This window comes from Anastrepha ludens, chromosome 2, assembly GCF_028408465.1.
Source record: "Anastrepha ludens isolate Willacy chromosome 2, idAnaLude1.1, whole genome shotgun sequence".
Lineage (NCBI taxonomy): Eukaryota > Metazoa > Arthropoda > Insecta > Diptera > Tephritidae > Anastrepha > Anastrepha ludens.
Genome location: NC_071498.1, coordinates 66,649,718 through 66,669,018, shown reverse-complemented (window position 1 = coordinate 66,669,018; position 19,301 = coordinate 66,649,718). Strand labels below are relative to the sequence as shown.

Here is a 19,301-nt window from a genome sequence, read left to right as displayed (position 1 = left end):
GGAGAGCATCGTACGAGCCGCAGAACTTAATCGCTCAGGCACAATTTTTTATAAGAGCGTACAATTGCTGGCGTATGCCGATGATATTGACATCATCGGCCTTAACAACCGCGCTGTTAGTTCTGCCTTCTCCAAACTGGATAAAGAGGCAAAGCGAATGGGTTTGGTGGTGAACGAGGACAAAACGAAGTACCTCCTGTCTTCAAACAAACAGTCGGCGCACTCGCGTATCGGCACCCACGTCACTGTTGACAGTTATAATTTTGAGGTTGTAAAAGACTTCGTTTATCTAGGAACCAGCATTAACACCGATAACAATGTCAGCCTTGAAATCCAACGTAGAATCTCTCTTGCCAACAAGTGCTACTTTGGACTAAGTAGGCAACTGAGCAGTAAAGTCCTCTCTCGACGAACAAAACTAACACTCTACAAGACTCTCATCATGCCCGTCCTAACGTATGGCGCAGAAGCTTGGACGATGACAACATCCGATGAAGCGACGCTTGGAGTGTTCGAGAGAAAGATTCTGCGTAAGATTTTTGGACCTTTGCACGTTGGCAATGGCGAATATCGTAGACGATGGAACGATGAGCTGTATGAGCTTTACGACGACATAGACATAGCGCAGCGAATAAAGATCCAGCGGCTTCGTTGGCTGGGTCATGTCGTCCGAATGGATACAAACGCTCCGGCTTTGAAAGTATTCGATGCGGTACCAGCTGGTGGTAGCAGAGGAAGAGGAAGGCCTCCTCTGCGTTGGAAAGATCAGGTGGAGAAGGACTTGGCTTCACTTGGTGTGTCCAATTGGCGCCGGTTAGCACGAGAGAGAAACGACTGGCGCGCTTTGTTAATCTCGGCCAAAATCGCGTAAGCGGTTATCGCGCCAATTAAGAAGAAGAAGTCTACCTGACTACTGCTTAACGCGAGACGAATCCTATTAGAAAATTATTTTCTAACATTTGATATTTTATTTCCGCAATGAGCAGCAAACCTACTTGGCACCAACCTAGTGGTAGTCCCAAACGAATACTCATTGCTGCGGCGTTGACCGATGCAGGGAATAACTCATTGAAAAAAAATCAAAGTCTCCCTGTCCACAACATACTTACCGAACATATTTTACCGAAAGCACCGTCGAATTTTTCAAATCCTTAGAGGAAAACATGGCTCTTTTAGTTCAGTAAACCAAATAGCGGTTTATTATAGTTACTTCAAGAATAAAACAATAATAAAAAGTACCTAAATATCTAATTAAAAAAATCCTAATATATAATGGGTAAATACCTAATTTTTCATTAAAAACCAATTTATTAATAAAAATAAAAATTACCTAAATGCCTAATTTTTCAGTAAAAATCAATTTATTAATAATATTAAAAAAATCTAATTTTTCAGTAAAAATCAATTTATTAGTAAAGATAAAGAATACCTAAATACCAAATTTTTCATTAAAAATTAATTTATTAATAAAATTAAAAAGATACCTAAAAATCTAATTTTTCAGTAAAAATCAATTTATTAAAAAAAATCAAAAATACCTAAATACCTAATTTTTTAATAAAAATCAATTTATAAAAAAAAATAAAAAATACCCAAATACTTAATTTTTTTAATCAAAAACAATTTATTAATAAAAATACCTAAATACTTACCTTTTGCTAGGTATTAAATTTTTCCCCAAAATTTTTACTTTGATGCTATTTTTCCAATAGTAATTATTTTCTACTTGGCCTCTTTTCAGAATCCACCTGTGGCGTTGAACAGTTCAGATGCAACAATGGTTTTTGCATACCAAAGAGATGGCGCTGCGACCAAGAGAGTGATTGCGCCGATGGCTCCGACGAGGCAACGTCTCTATGCAGTAAGTTGAGCTTTTTATTGCTAAACATTTTTAAAATACAAAATTTGGAAATAAACACACACTTCTACACTAAAGCACGTCTAGTTTCCAAAGAAAAAAAAGTAATTTTTTCTAATAGAAAAAAATTGATGATATGACAAAAAATTTCAAAATTCATACGAAAAACGTACACACAAAAATGTATAATAAATAAATTGCCTACAAATTTGTAATTCGAAAAACTATTCTCTCTTTACATCTACCTTTACTATTATTACACTTTTACCTAATCCACAGTGAATCTCTGCTCACCGTTCGAGGTGAAGTGCAAAAATGGCGAGCAATGCATTCCACGTTCGTGGGTTTGCGATGGCAGTGCCGATTGTCGTGACAAATCCGATGAAGCTGATTGCAGTAAGCAATTATTTTCCAATTTTATATGAAAGAAAATAATTGAAAATTTACTAAACAAAACTAACAAACAAAAAATGCAAAAATTTCAGAAAAGGAGGATTTTTCCATTCCGTAAGAATATTATGGCATGACGAAATACTAATAAAATATTTATATAGACGAGTTAAGTGTAGTTTTATGTGATGTAAAAATGAAAGACTTAAAACTAAAAATCTAATTTGAATTGCATGCAAAATATTGTATATAAAAGAAATACGAGTGTATGGTGAACTCATCGCATAAAGTCATCGGAAATATTTAGAATTTACGACAATTCATTGGCGCACATTTCACCAGCGAAGTGGTGCTACGCTTCATGCCCTAACTATATTCCGAAATTGAAAAGCATTTAGATGCATTGTGTTGCATATAATTAATTCAGGAATTTGTCAATATATATGCATATATAAAATAAGTTAGATATTATCAACTACTGCATGAAAATTCATTCGTATTCGCCACCCAGGAAAGGGTATGGAAAAAATTCTTCTGAAAGTGAGAAAAATCATTTTTTACGTTTACTCTTGAAAATTTGTTGATGACTGTGATAATTTATTTATTTTTTTAAATTCCTTGATAGCTTTAGGGTATTTGAAATAAAGAAGAGACCAGTGAAGATCAGTGTAAAAGCAAAAAGCATGAATACTATTCAAAAAAACATTATCAAAAAAATTTTAATTCGATTCTACAAAACAATTCTATGTACATAGATATTGCAAAAAATTACCAGCTACTGAGTTATGCTCGCCAGTGTACATATTGAACTACAGAAAAACATTGTCGGCACAGGCATCTGGAAAGTGGTTAATGTAGCACAAAAGTGGCCTATACCTCAGCTAGGTCGGTAGGTAGTTACAAGTGAAAGTCGGTCTCTACACCAACTCACTTAGACTGTTGCTGATCCATTATGAAACCACAGTAGCAGTTTACTTGCTACTCCTCGTTGAACTATTTTGTTTCAAGAACAAATCTTTTGATATCAAAAAGCTATCACTGAGCTGGTTAGCCCAAAGGCCCCCAAGTATTGCTGACGACTAGGAAACTACACACATCTTAGATCATAATGACTTCACTTTCGATTGCTTCCGATTTCTTTGATATAAAGCTCATCTGGTTCCTGTCTTCGTGACAACTTAGCGAGCGCTGAGCAGGTACACAAATTTGGAAGGTCGCGAAATCCCTATGGCCACGTCTGGGTCGGAATCGTTCGAGGGTTCTTCTGTGGTTGAAAAAATCTCAGGTATCGGATTTCGTAGGTGTTCTCACAGGACACCTCGAGTACTTTTTGCATCAACTGTATGAACGAAGAGGTGAAATTATCGTAGAACCATCTCCTTTGATGCCCTGTTCTCGCGGGACAAAGTTTTTTCCATCTTGGTTTTCACTTCTTTGCTACGCCTGCTGATACTAAAAATCTGATGAACTTCATCAGAAGCATAAGGCGGTCAACACAAGCGCAATGCAGTCATCGTTCGTAGTCTACATATACTCAGCCCCACCTCCTCTCCCACCAAGCTCGTCACTCTGCTTTCGTCCTATCGGTCTTCCTCCACCGCACTTCCTTCGCATTAGTATCACAAAAGATTTCTGCGGATTTTATTTCTTCGTCCAAGTGTGCCCACTCTTAGGGTAACCATTTTAACCAACCTCACCTAGGTTATTATGAATACATTTTACATGCGCGCAGATTCCCTTCCAATTATGAGCTAATTTCAGCATAAAATCTAGAGCATTTTCTCCGTTTAAGATTTTAAAGGTTTCCGGAGCAACGCGTGGTAATTGGAAAAAGATCAGCATCTTCTTCTGTCTCCGTGCAGGTTGAGAAATTTGGAAAGGATATCTGTAGTATGTAGTAGTTTGTACCTCCATTGTTCCTTTCTAACCACATCAGAAAGACCACATCATGCGTTTACCTGCCCTTAAGCAGAATATCACTATCGAACGACGCTTTTCTTCTGTTGCAATTTCTTTACGCCTTGCTCCACCGTCGTGTTCGGATGGCCTTGTACGCGTATGTACATACGCTCTTAATTTCTTTCTTTAAAATTTGACGAGTTTAATGTTTTTAATTATTTTAATTTATTTGCAAAAAAAGTTTGTTTCTGAAAACGCAATTTCTTGCCAAGCTTTATGTATGCAGTGCATTAAATAACCATACCACAGGCGCTTCCCGACAGGTTTGGATTTTTATTTAACTCTGACTTTTTTTTACAACAAAAATCATAAAAATCTAAGTTTCAGACTTTGTGAAGATTAAAACATTTAACAAATTTGCTTCAAAACTTCAAAATTTTCAAACCAGATTTTTAAAGAAACTTCAAGTATACGTATACGGTCTTATAACTCATTGATTTTTTGTAGAATAAAGTTTAAGTTTGAAGTACCTCAAAAAACTCATTAATTCATTTTTTTTTTTGTTTTGCTGTCGGTATTGGAAATTTTCTTCCAGAAAATTGAATAAAAAAATATATTAAAAGTACTCCAAATGAATGGCAACGGCATTTTGGCACTATTCACTAGCTCATCCGCCATCAGCCAAAGCCACAGGAAGCGCCTCATAACGCGCGTGAACGGCCAACGGGTACAAAGAAGAAGAAAAGGCGACAAAACCAAGTATCCATGCAACCCAACTAACCAACACAACAAGCAACATCAAGAACAACAACAAATATATTATAGTTAACCAACTAAATACGCAGTAGTTGTCTTCCATGCGAGTTCATCGCCACTGTTCAGACATGCGTCTGCTTGTGTCGCGCGGCTACTGCGGTTCCTTCAACAACATTCGCTCTTCGCTCGCAGCGCGCGGCCTCACATAACGTGCGCGTGCCTAATTTGTATTCATTGTTATGGAAAAGTGGCGGCGCTATAACACAATAGTTGTCTATTGAAATAGGATGTGGTGGGGAGAAGTTAAGTGTGTGTGTGTGTGTGTGACTTGTTAGCTCATTTGCTCGTGGTTCCGTTGAAGGTTTTATGTTTGGGTTTTCTAACTTTTGCCTGTCATATTCTATTATCACTTATGTTGTGTTGTTGTTGTTATTATTGTTGGTCCCATTTCGTTTTCTATGCAGTGCCAATTGGCCCCTTTTAATGTTGAATAGGGATGAATACACTGAACAGATAAAATATTATTTAAATTTTTGTTATTTCTAAATTACAAATATTTTTCAAGAATTTCAAATGCATCTAGGTTTTAGTTCAAAATAGATTAAATATATTTAAGTAGTGAAATGGTTATGCAACTCACTCTCAAAATAAACATTTTTAGGAAATATTGTGGACAATGTTTTCAATTTTGCCGAAAATTGATTTGTTTGCAACCAAACAACAAAATATTACTAATTTCGAGTTTTACTCAATGTTGAAAATGTTGGCACAGTTTCCAACATTTTTTTGAATTTTCTAGAGTAAAATACATTTAATAAAAGTTTGTTCCTGGAAAAATATTTTTTTTTTTTATTTGTTAAACTTTTTTGAAAAAATACCGAGCAAATAAGTAAAAAAATTAAATCAGCTGCCCTACTGACACTACCTGTTGAATGTACCTTGGTCTCAATAATTAATGAATTAAGAAAAAGGCTGATGTTTTTAAAAATTACGAAATTTTTTTTTTTCACAAAAATCCTTAACAATAAAATAATTGATTTTTTCTTTAAATCTTTTTTTAAAGCGTCTTATAAAATTAAAAAATAAACTTATTTAAAAATTATACCAAAAATTCTTAATAATAAATAAATCTCTAATTATTAAATTTTTTGAAAATTTTTTTTGAAATGTTTATTTTATACTTAATAGTTAAAAAAAATGTATATATTTTTAATACAAGAAAAGTTTTATATTGTTAATTTTTTAGGATAAAATAATATATATTTAACAAAAAATTTTGTTAGGAAAAACATATTATTTCCTTATTAAAAGGTTTGGCAAAACCTTTTTGTTTTTTGTTGTTGTTGAAAAATATCCCCCCAGTTAAACAGAAAAAATATGCCCTTCTGATACTACTTGTTCAATATGCATTAACCTCAGCTACTAATGAAAAAACATATGAAAAATTATAGGCGTTATTCACAAATTACAAAAACAAAAATTTTTTTTTTAATGTTTAACAACAAAATATAATTATTTTCTAAATATAATTTTTTTGAAAAGCATATCCTGAAAAAATAAAAACAAAACAGAAATGTTTTAAACAACCAAAATTTTTAATAAGTAATAAATATCGTAATTATTAAATTTTTTTTAATTTTTATTTCATCCTAAAAAATTTAAAAAAAAAAAAATTTATATTTAAAATTTTTGTCACCTTATTAATTTTCTAAGTTAAAATATATTTAAAAAAATCTTTGTTTGGAAAAACATTTTATTTTTACCTAAAAGGTTTGGCAAGACCTTTTTGTTTTTTGACTTTGCTGAGAAACACTCCCACCAGATATTAAATTGAGAAAAAAAGTAAATCAGCTATCCAACTGGCAGTACGTTTTCACTGTGCCTACCTGTTCAATATAATAAAAAAACAAATAAACTGAAATTACAAAAATATCTAAAAACAAATGTTTTTAAAAAAGAAAACATTAAATAAAATTTTTTTGCAAACAAAGTGTTTCTTAAAAGTGTGTTAATTTAAAAATTAAGAAAAAAAACCATCTACAAAAAAGGAAAAAATAGCCGAAATATTTCACTTTAAGAAACTCTTTACCAAAATTTTTAACGCTAAACAAATCTCAAAGTTTTTAATTTTTTCCATAAAATGTTTAATGTTCTTCTTATTATACATAAGCCCGCAAATGAACCAATTTTCAGAAAAATTTACGGCAATGTCCAAACTACAAGGTAGCGCGAAATTAATCACCCTTGGGGCAGATTTACAATTTTCGGCAAACGGCGTCATATATCAATCATATTTTACACTTTTGAACTAAACAGCTGCAAAAGACAAATACTCGTAGATAGGCAATAAAGCGTGTAAAGGTCAAAATAAAGATTTCCATCGCAGAAAATCATTTTTATTTATTTTTTTTTATTTAGTCAAAAATTATTCAAAAACAAAATTGGTGATTAATTTTCCGTCATCCTGTACTTGGGTCACGTGACTTATATTTGCTAAGTGGCTTTGTATTCGTAAACAATTATTTAATTTATTAATTTAGAATAAAATGCCCAATACAGTAATGTTTTCTGAAAGTGCTGCTCACTTTTGCTAAGCAAAGTTAATGTTCACATCTAAGTTTTTGTTTACTTGAGTCCAAATCTTAAACAACTAGAGTCTGAGGAAAAGTTGTTGCGCTTAAAAGTTTAAATACTTCGTATCTGTCTTATAACGCAATATATTTTCTCCCTTTCCATATTTTTCTTCAAAACCTATCAATACTGGACTAAATATTGACTCTAACTTTATGATGCCTTCGACAACATTATTCACCTTAAAATATATAGTCTCACTGTGCATTAAACTTTCGCCTCGTCATAAAGGCCTTATCGCTTGACGCAAAATACTTATCCAAAGTTTTCCAGCCACTTCTCATTATCCCACTATCTCCTGCATACCCTCCGAATAGCTGCTGCCTTTCTTTTGTTCTACAAAGCCACGCTCCTCACTCCGCACAGGTGTGCGCCCCTGTTTTACTGCCTTAAAAAGCCACTTAAAATGCGCATATAATTTTCTGAAAAGCAGGCACTTTTCTACGAATGCCTAGCGCCAAACGCTTTTAGCGTACATAATGAGTGAAGAGAGTATTGTATTATGAGACATTTGAGCATAAAAATGGGAAAGCGGGGAAACAAAAACAAATACAGCATAAGTGGGAACAAACGAGTGAGTATGAAGAAAAAAGGATGAAGCGGCGAGAATAGAATTTTCTTGGCTACTCTTAGCTGAGATAATGGAAAATTATTACAATAATGATCACTTAAGTTGGATATGGATGAGCGCATATTATATTACTTTTTCCAAGATGAGATAAAAGAGGGAGTTATTTAAATAGAAGTCATACAACGCACTTCGGTTAAAGGAATACTCCTATGGCAGAAAAAATTCGGAATAAATGAAGCTAACGGAATTTCTATTAAATGACTTGCAAGTTCGAAAATCATGCAATTTCGTAATAATGAGAAACTAATTTATGCAATGAATAGCAAAGGCGTTTAGATTATCTATGTGGGCTATTTAAGCAGACAGCTAGCGTAGGTGTAGTCAATGAAGTTTATGATGTTAGTGCGAAAGCTATAATTTTTACAAATATGCCTTAAATATATGACTTTTTTCCGAGTAGGAAGTATTGGCGTGTCAGTGTGGAGCTTTAACCCGAGCCAAACTTCCTAATCTCAATGTACCGATTCCCTACCGGTATTGTCGCTAAGTAAATCGCCGGGCGGCGGTTGAGTTGATCTGTTGTCACTTAGTGTGAAAAAACAATAACCTGAAAATGTTAAATTCCGATATTTTAGGATTATGTAGATAGATATAGGATATATCAGGTTTAGTTTAAAAACTGATTTCATTAAATCCAATATAAAACATTTCATTAAAGAGTAAAACGAATTTATTTGACTTTATCAGGAACTTGTAATAAAATTGTTTGTAATTGTCTGCCGTAAACTTCAAGGAAACTTCTGTGAAAGTAAGAAAGTAAGACTAGAAGTGATAGTTGTTTAATTTTTGGTTTCATACTCTCTGTTCCTCTATTACACACAAATTCGCACAAAAGTCATCAGAAACTAGTCCGAAAAAATCATTTTCCAGCTCAGTTGCAACTTTCGTTGACTCTGAGTATTAAAAGTCATTAGAAACTAGTCAGAAAAAAATTATTTTGCGAGTCAGTTGAGTTGAATGAGTAAGACAAATTTATACTATGCACTTAACATTTATTTATTATTCATCAACATACGAGAGAAATGTAGAGCAGGTCCCATAAGATATTACCTTGGGGATTACCGGAAGAGGCTTTCACAGACTGGAATGAAGTATTGTCAACAACAATTTAAAATAATACTTGAAAGAAATGCATGCGCTTGGGTTGTCGAATTAACTGTCACCGGGTTACTTCCTATCAAAAAAAACAAGCAAAGAAAACACTAAGCACTTCAAAAAGTCACTTAAATAGCTTGATTCTCTCTGCTTAATTCTTTGCCCTCTAAGCCTTTGTATTTCTGAGGTTAAATTTATTTTTAGAACATAAAATTAGAGAAAAATTTCAACATTTTCGCGAATTAATTAAGTGGAAATTGTACTGGTATTTATTTTTGCATGCAGAGAATCTTTTAATATGCTTACCTTCTACATAATTATGCATCATTTATCTTGCTGATGTTCGCACTCTTCTTACTTCTCTTTTTTCCCTCCCTTTTTGTTGTTGCTGAGCATTTTATTTCGCTGTTAATTAAGTTTAATTTTACGAGTGATGCACATAAAATGCCCAACATAGCTGGTCATGCCCCTCCACATTAGCAAGATTGAGGCACAGTAATGGAGTGTAAGCGGTTCGTTAATGATGACGCTCATCTCTTCACACAATGCATTTGATTGGAATTTACGCAGGAATTGGCAAGAGCGATTTCATAGTAATTTGCGTAGATCACGGAATCGAGGTCCAATGAAACTATGGTAAATTTTCTTATTTTAGCCTGTCAAGCATTTAGTCATGTCTTGTGGCCAAAGATGAGATAACGTGTGAAAAAAGTGCTAACTAACTATATTACTACTTTTTTCCTCATTCATTTGCGCAAAAATAAAGGTTTTCTTTCCTCCCCAAACTAATATTTTACGCTAATGTTTTCAACAATAGAATTGAATTGATTCAAGCGAGCTGCGGCTTAATCCTAGCACATTCACGATAAAATTCGCAACTAGCAGCCAAAGCCTATGGATTCACTCAGCTGACCCAAAATCTAAAATAAATCGCTTTGAAAATATCTAATCAGCTGGCTTGTCTCCCAAGTACAGCTTTTTCCGACACAAATTTAATACTTTTTTTCTTTGTATAATCGTCGTAACATTTAATGTCTTAAATTGCTTTGCTAACTTTTAGATTTTTTATTCATTTTATTTTTATAAAATTTAAGCCTACTCTATGCACATGATTACACACATTCTGCCGCCAAGCATAAAACTGGTAGAACCTTGTGGCATTTCGCGTAAATTCCACATCATAAACCTTTCGCTTTCACTCACAGTGCGGTTTTCCTTCAATCGCAGTCGACTGTTTATTGCCCATTGTGTCCCACAAAAGCAAAGCAATTGCATGGATGTATATGTAACTATATCCTCCGCATTACACATACATACGTATGTTTGTGTGTGCGACTTCATAATGTCGTCTAGACGCTCTCACATTTAATATTTAAGGTTAATTTTTATCCAACCACTCTAAAGCGCGAAATTTTGCCTGCTTCCAACGGCTTCCATTCAACCTTCCTTTCCGCAGTTTTGCGACGCAACAGCGCATATGAGTGGTGACATGTAGACATATAGGTGAGTGTTTGAGACAACTTTGATATAATACTTTCTATGTTACAAGCACATTTTTTCCGTATATATTTTTCTTTTATAATTTGCTAGAAACAAAAAAAGTCACCATCAGCCACTTGAAACTTAAGCAGCTTCTTGCACAACCGTATGTCACTCATACGCCACGTCTGTGCGGTAGTTTACTATTTCAGTCTTTCAGATTATGTGCGCTGCCAATTAAAGTTGTGTGACGCCGCTCGCTAACGCACTGTTTGCTGCTAATTAACTTTAAGCACGCTTGCACTTGCTCACCCACATGCGCAGCTACAAAAACATTCACACGCACTCATGTACACATGAATATATGTATGGAAGTAGATCCGTATGTCCTTGCACGCGTAAGCTGAATATGCGGTGCATGTTTCGTTTTTATTTCATAAATTTCATTTGCGTGAAGTAGCAAAAGAAAAAATCTGTGCCGCTCATCAGTGATACAACACATGTACGCCAATGCTTCTCTGTATGTATGCGTGCGTGTACGTTAACTATTGAATTTCCTTCTCATTTTCATGCAGCTGCCGACTTGAATGGGGTCCTGTTTGTTTTTTTGCGTGCATATATATGAAATATATGGGTGTGTGCTCGCATACAAAACACTAACTGGCACAGGTCCATATGCGCATAGCTGTGCTGCCCGCCGGCATATCCCCGCAATTGAGCTCTGCTTGGATATATGTACACTAACACATACCGATACATATAAGTGTGTTTCCATACAAAGATTCCACAAAGGCTAAACATACAGGGCACACATATAAAGGTTTCGTATTTAGTTTCTACTCTTTTTCGCTAGCAATTGATGGCTTCCTCACATTCACTCCACCATTTTCATGCAACATGAGCCTCCATAAGCCATAGCTGCAAGCCAAGTTTTTATAGTCAGCACTACTGCCGCGTTTCGCCGGTTGTTTTATTTTGCTGCGGTGCCGTCCTCTTATTACTGTTTACAGTTATGTGCTTTAAAGCTTACGCGTGGTGTACATTTCAATGTCAATGTTGGCGTTTAAGCTGATGTTAATATGTATGTATTGCTGTACAAGTATGTCATTGTTAGTTTTATTGCTGCGACTCTTATGGCAACCTGCATGAGCTGCCGAGTTCAGTGTCTCGAATAAGCTATGTTTTTATCGAGTAAGAGTGCATTTTGCAACAGCAAGAAAAATTGGTGGCAATATCGACGATTGGCATGACTCAGCGTTTGTTGTTGGTAATGCACGTTTTGTTTTTGTTTGGTAGCAAACACATCTGATCTTTGTCAATATGAATTTTAACTTGACTTAATAATAAACCGTTCCTTGCGTTTAATTTAAAAAACAAAAAGCAAGTAAAATACCCGCATTACTGATAAATAACTTAGAGCTGGAGTGCTACGCGTACTAGGAATGTACAAAAATATATAGTAAAAAGTGACCAATTTAGGGGTATCAGATTTTAAATTGAAAAACAAAGCAACGTAAATTCAAACTGTTTGCGCAATATGTATCTATTATTTTTGTATAGAACCATTCATGAAATTTATATTTTAAAGATAATCCCTTTCAAATGTTGCCTGCAACTGCGCCGTAATTCGGTCATCCATAAACACCAATTTTGAATGACTCGCGACTTGCTGAAGGACTTCGGTCGGTATCTCGTGAATAACTTTGGGAATGCTAGCTTTCAATACCTCAATCAAGGCTGGTTGATACACAAAGTATTTAGACTTTAGATATGCCCACAAATAAAGTTTCAAAGATGTGAGACGAGAGATAAATTGCTACCCGAAACGATGGCACAGTAAGTCCACAGCAAGTAGTGGCGTCTTGTTGCAACCAAATGTTGTGGGGATCACAGTCTTCAAGTTCTAGCACTAAAACGTCGTTTATCATGGCGCAGTAGCGTTCACCATTCACTGTTACATTGGCGCGAGCGTCGTATTTGAAAACATATGGGCCGATGATTCCTCCAGCCCGTAGGCCGCACCCAAAGGTTGTTTTTAATGGATATAATGTCGGTCCTTGAATGGCTCCGGGTTGCTTTCAGGCCAAATACATACGGTAATTTTTCTTATTGGCGTAGCCATTAAGTCAAAAATGGGTCTCATCGCTGAGCAAAATGCGGGCCCCAAAATGCAGAGCAATTGTACGATTTGTAAACGTTGTTGCGGCGTAAGTCTTTCCATGAGGAAATGCCAATGAATACTGAAAAAATTATGTATTTAGTTCGACACTAGTCACTCGTGATCCATGTACCCAAGATTATATACTGGCATAATTTCGTGTCTTGGTGTCCGAATCAGCTAATCCAACCGGTGAACCAAACTGAGCACTGTCGTCAATTCTTCCGGAAATTACATTTGTTATAGGCTTCGGTATAAAAAAAGTAAACTTAAATGATTTTTATATTTTTTGGATGGATTTATTGTTGAAAATTTGTATATAACTGAAGTGATTTCTTTTCCCCCACCTAAAATCTTCAGTACTTTTTACCATGTTCTTTTTTTATTTTTTGTGATAAAATATTCTTAAAAAAAACCAATTGGAAAAAAGTTGTAATGTTTTTCCCACTCCACTCAGATGCTTTAATTTAATTTCATTTATTAAAAAAAAAAAATATTTTTTATAAAAATTATTTTTAAAAAACTTTTCGAAAAAATTTTATATATTTTTTGAAAAAGCATTATATTTTTTTCCTCAAATTTTTTTGAAAAAAATTTTGCTTGCCATATTTGAAATGCACTCCCCTCAGATGTTTTAATTTAATTTCTTTTATTTCTGGAAAAAAATAATTTCTTCTATTTCTTCCTTTTCTGGAAAAAATGTTGTTTGTCATATTTGAAATGGACTCCCTTCAGATGTTTTAATTTCCCTTTTTTTATTGTAGGTATTAAAAACAAATTATTTTAGAAAATTTATTTTGGAAAAATAATCAAAATTTCTTGGGAAAATTCTTCGTTTTGTTCAAAACTTTTCGGAGAGCACATTTTTATTTTTTCTTTTATTTTTTTCACTAACCGCTGGGACTATGCTCAGTAAGTCTAAAGTGAGATTCCCATAACTTTTCGGGTTACTTTCAAATACTTACCGTGAAGCAATGAAAAATCTGCTTACTATGCTAGTGCTTCGCTGTAGCACTATTTTGCATTGATTTTTAATTCATGCGCTGAACGTATCTGTATATAACTAGAAAAGTTATGGGGATTATATTACAAAAATTGCAGAGAACACTAGGCATAGTTACAGTAATTATGAAAAAAAAAAATTAAATTGGGATGAGGCGGTTTCTTCCACAATGACCAAAACAAAATTATTTTTCAAAAATCTTCATTAAGGAAATATAATTTTTTTTGTAAATGATATTTTAAAAAATATACTTTGTCCTAGAAAAATTTAAGAAAAAGTATACAAATGTTCAACGTAATCGAAAAAACTTACTTCTTCTTCTTGATTAGCGCGCGATTCTTTTCTTTCTGGTGCTAAGCGACGCTAGTTGGAAAGACCAAGTGAAGTCAAATACTTTCCCACCTGCGGAGGCCTTTCTCTTCTTCTGCTACCACCAGCTGGTATCGGAACGAATACTTTCCCAGTCGGATGACATGACTCAGTCAACGAACCAGCTGCATCTCTATTTCCTGCCCTATGTCTATGTTACCGTAAAGCTCATTTTCCACTGCCTACGATACTCACCGTCCCTAACGTGCAAAAGTTCAAAAAACTGCTGCAGAATCTTTCTCTCAATCACTCCAGAAGCTACTTTACTTTACCAAAAATTTAAACGCTGAATAATTCTGAAAATTATTAAATTTTTGTTCAAATTTTTTTAACTTACTTCTTATTATACTCAAGCCTACAAATAAGCATATTTTAAGGAGAAGAAAAGTCCAAAATACTTGACTCACTTGACACGTAGTGGCTCATTATTATTAGACTATTTTCAACAGTATCTAATTTATAATCAATGCAAGATCTACCAACTGCTTCGTTCGTTAAGAGAGCTCAAATTAATTACTATATTTATAAACTATATATTATGTTCAAGTATAAGCACACTTACAAGCACTTCCAGTGCAAAATTTTTGAAATTATTACTTTGAAACGCATACATTTTCGTTCATAACTCATTTGCTTACTGCAAAATGCCTCGAATATTCTCCTATGCATGGCTAGTATGTGCAAATATACATGTTTACAACCTCAAAGTGTACCATCAAGGTGATGGCAATAATTCTAAAGGCCATAAAAGCACTAGAAGCTGAAAATTCAATACTTTTGAAAGTATATTTCGTTTGCTTGCGGTGTAACCGCATATGGACTTTTATGTATGAAACAAACGTAAAATGCAAATATTTCAATAATTTATAAGCTTTAAACAAATTATCGATGTGTTTCAGTGTTAAGATCACTTATAATTGCAGCTACAAGTGGCTGGTAAAGGTCATGTGCCCATTCATTATTCACACAAAAGCCACAGCCCCTGCAAACATGCCATGTTCTGTGGCACTCATGTGCGTCTATGGTAGCTGCTGGCACTACATGATGTATACGTAATTAATGTAATGCAATATTTCGGGAGTGTGCACGCACATCCATACATGCTTTGTATATTTAATTCGATTTTGTTGATAATTACCATTACTGTCTGCCGCAGCTTAGACTGCTTTTGTGTAAGGTATGTAACATAGATAAATACACACGCATTTGCATGTTTCTTTACATCTCGTCGCTATGAAATGAGAAATAATGCGCTCGACACTCAGGCATTAGCATAAAATCTCAAAAATATTTGTTGATTAGTCGGTTGCCTTGCGGTTAATTTATATAAATGCACTTTCTTAGCAGCTCTAGACATAAACAAATCTTAATTTTCAACCATCCATTTTATTAGATTACACTAATACAGTTACAATAATTACACGTACAGTGGCTGTGTAAAATAGTTATGCTGCTGCTTAGTTGAATGCATTGGGCTTGTAGAATTTCTAAGGAGATAATTCTGTGCTTATGGCTCAGGCCATGAGCAGAGGGAAACTGTGAAGCCCAACTGAACCATTTTCTATGAGCAAATCTATTTATTGTGGTTACTATTAATGAAAATGTAAATGTAACAGAAATTCTATTAATCTTGGGATTTTGTAGTTGAGTTAGTAGCTTTGGTTGGTTGGTTAGAGTGGTGATTCATCCAGAATCCAACTAGCGCTTCCGCACCATTTTGTTGCCACATCCTCGTTACCAACTTGTTTAACAGTTATCTACAGCAAGACTAAATCCAGTCTGTGCGGTTTAGGAACCTTATTAGGTTATTGACGTCTAAGCCAGATAGTTGCCAGATAGTTGCCAGATAGTTGCTCGAGACTCTCGAACAGCGGTTTGCCCAGGGTTAACATTCTGTCCTTCCATAGGCAGGGCATTCACAGAGGAAATGGAAGATTGTTTCTTTTTTCTCCGGTTATTTACAACTATGACAGTATGTGTTGTGAGGGATGCCCATTTTGGCGGCTTTTTCTTCAATAGACCAGAAGCCAATTATGACTGCCGTTAGTCTAAAGGCGTCCCGTCATTTAATGTTTATCAATATCGACGATTGCTTGAGGTTGTAGGTGGGCCATAACGTCCTGCTGATTTTGCATTTCGACTGGTCTCCCCATCTACAATCTGCGATTCGAAGGTATTTTAGGGAAATTGCTTTATTGACTGCACCTAATGGTGTGAATACCGGTACTGCAAGAACGCTATTCATGGCAGATCCCCCTCTTGCCAGTTCATCGGCTTTTTCGTTACCTTCTATGTTCCGGTGTCCCGGGACCCAAATTCAGGTTACTTTATGGTTTTCACTCAAGGTGGTGAGGCTATTCCTACTTTGCTCCACCACCGTAGAGGTTGTTATAGCCGCGTGCAGTGCCTGGATTGCAGTTTGGCTATCCGAAAGAATATCGATATTGCCCTTAAAAGAGAAATCCATGATTAGTTGCCTACAAGCTTCCCCAATCGCCAGTACTTCCGTCTGGAAGACACTGCTGATATTAGGGAGACGCACAGATTTTTCAATTCCAAGTCTATGTGAATATATACCAGCTCGAACACCACAATCCATTTTACTGCCATCTGTATAGACTGTGGCAGCGAAGTTGTTTAGGGAGAATCCCTTATTCCATTCTTTTTTAGATGGAAAGAGTGTGGCAAAATTCCTGTTGAAAGTTACCATCGGGACGATGTAGTCAGTCCTCACCGAGGTTAACTGAGTTTGTCGCAATAATAGACTAGCGTGACCATAAGTTTTTCCTTTCCAGCGACCCGCTTCATTTAACCTAAATGCACTCATGGTTGCCGTCTTCTTTATATGTAGGTCTATTGGAATAACGAGTGTCAGTGCATTCAGAGCTTCTCTAGGACATGATCTGATTGCACCGACCGTTATTGCACAGGCTGATCTTTGTATTCTGCCGAGTAATTTGGTATTGTACTCTCTCCCTAGAGCTCTCCACCAAACTACCGAACCATATGATAAAATAGGTCGTATAACCGCCTTATACAGCCATAATGTATCTTCCATCTTCTTCCAAGCATACGTTTGCAGGCATTGCAGGTAGCTTTAGCTAGATTAAATTAAATATATTTTTAGTTAGATTTAATGTACTTTTATTTTTTATTCTAAGCTGTCTAAAGCAGATGGATAAATAGGCGACGCATCTGCGGTTTTCAATGCAATTATCGATTTGTGGTCTGTGAGCTTGCCAGTTTGATACCAATTAGAGCTTATAAAGAATTTCCCTTATATTTACTATTACTTACTATAAAAACTATACTTTTATAAAAAGTATAATTTTTTGAACTTCCGGATCCAGTCACCACCTCTAAATACCACCCGATTGGCATGAAATTTCATATTTAGTAGTTTTTTGGGTGAGCTCATATATCTAGAGGGCATTCCAAATAACATCAAAAACTTCAGAAACTGGGGCCACATACATTGTGTTCACAAAAACACGAGGGCCTTTTGAAAAGTGCGAAATAAAAACTACTTAATTCTTTGCAGTAAATATCTTACTATTTTTCGCCATTGTCTCCTTTTAATAAATAGTAGTCCGAGAGATCCGAGAGTCAAATCTGGAGAATAGATGGGATGTGAAATGAGTTCGAGCCAATGTCTATTAATTTTGCCACCACAACTGCTGAGGCTTGAAATTCTACACACGAAATTCTTTTTCGCCCATTTTTCGAAAATAGTTCGACTTCCTCGATTCAATCGAATGCCAAGCATAAAGAAATACACAGATCAGATCTGGCGACTAACTAAACATAACCTCGAATCGCGCTAGTAATGCAATCTCTCTGACTTTGCCATCTCTCCGGATACATCAATTTTTTTGCTATATTTTTATTTATTTCATTTTTTTTTGTTATTCTTTTATTAATTTTAATATGTTTTTAATTAATTTTTATTTGTCTGTTTTAATTTGCTTTTATTATTTTTTTTAATTTTTATTTTATTTTTTTAATGTTTTTTTATTTTATGTTTTTTTACTTTATTTTATTTTTTCAAATTATTTTTGTTATTTTTTTTATTCTTAATTAAATTATTTTTTGCTATTTTTTTATAATTGTTTATTTATTATAATTTTATTTGTTTTTTTTTTTTATTTTTTTTAATTTTTCTTTTTTTTTTAAAAACTTAAACATTAAAAAAAATTAACATTAAAACTCAAAGTTAAAAATTACGTTAATATGGTTTTTTTTGTTGCTACTTTTTATTTTTTTTTAATTTTCTTGTTCTTAAGCCCTTAAAATTCAAAGTCACAAGTTATGTAAATTTTTTTTTATTTTATTTTTATATTTTTTATTTGAATGTTTTTCTGTCTTTTTTTTTAACTTTACGAATATGTCTTAAAAATTTTAAGTTACAAAAAAAGTTTCTATGGATGGTGCTATGCATTTTCTTCAACCTAAGGAATGTTTAACATTTTTGTGATATGGACAGGGCCGGAAGCAAAAAAATTCTCAAAAATCCACGCGATTTCAGTATGTTCCAAGTCCTTGAGCATTTATTTATTTTTAATGTTAATGTTCTTTTCTTTATTATAAAAATGTTGTTCATTCTTTGATACAAGAAAACCAAATAAATCAAAGTTTCAAACTTTGTACAAAATATAAAAATTTCGAAAAATGACTGTAGTCCTTGGAAAATAGGCTCTATTACTTATATGGAAGTGTGCAAGTAACTGTATATTCCCCTGTCGCGATTCTTCTGTATCCGTTATATAATAATTCAAGCTACATTGGCTTCGTTCACAGTATAGTCATATCAGGCCGCCACTTTGTCGCAACTTGGGTGCCGCAATCGATTGCAAACAAGTCATTGACCGCCGCTTAAGTAACAGGTCGATTCGCAACTGGTCAGTCAGCAACTGTTGCGTTATTATTTTTTTGTGCTTGACACGTGCCAAGAAAATTTCGGTGGCGAAGAAAACATGAAATAGTGAAGGAGTGGGTTAGTTGAACTTAAACTTTGAAAGGAAAATTTTTCACT

At 34.4% G+C, this 19,301-nt stretch overlaps 1 protein-coding gene across 4 annotated transcripts in view; it reads left to right on the top strand.

The window, feature by feature from the left end:
• The first annotated feature begins 1,715 nt into the window (after window positions 1-1,715).
• Window positions 1,716-19,301, top strand: part of LOC128871695 (very low-density lipoprotein receptor-like) — a 228,849-nt gene continuing 211,263 nt past the window's right edge. For 2 of the 4 annotated variants that reach the window (XM_054113657.1, XM_054113656.1), the window contains exon 1: window positions 1,716-1,861. Coding sequence is in view for 2 of the 4 variants with exons in the window: in XM_054113655.1 (XP_053969630.1) it covers window position 1,861; window positions 2,138-2,254 (118 nt within the window). In the remaining 2 variants the exon portion in view is untranslated. Of the gene's footprint in view, window positions 1,862-2,137; window positions 2,255-19,301 lie in introns of all 4 variants that reach the window. The other 2 variants (XM_054113655.1, XM_054113654.1) reach the window with 2 other exon arrangements.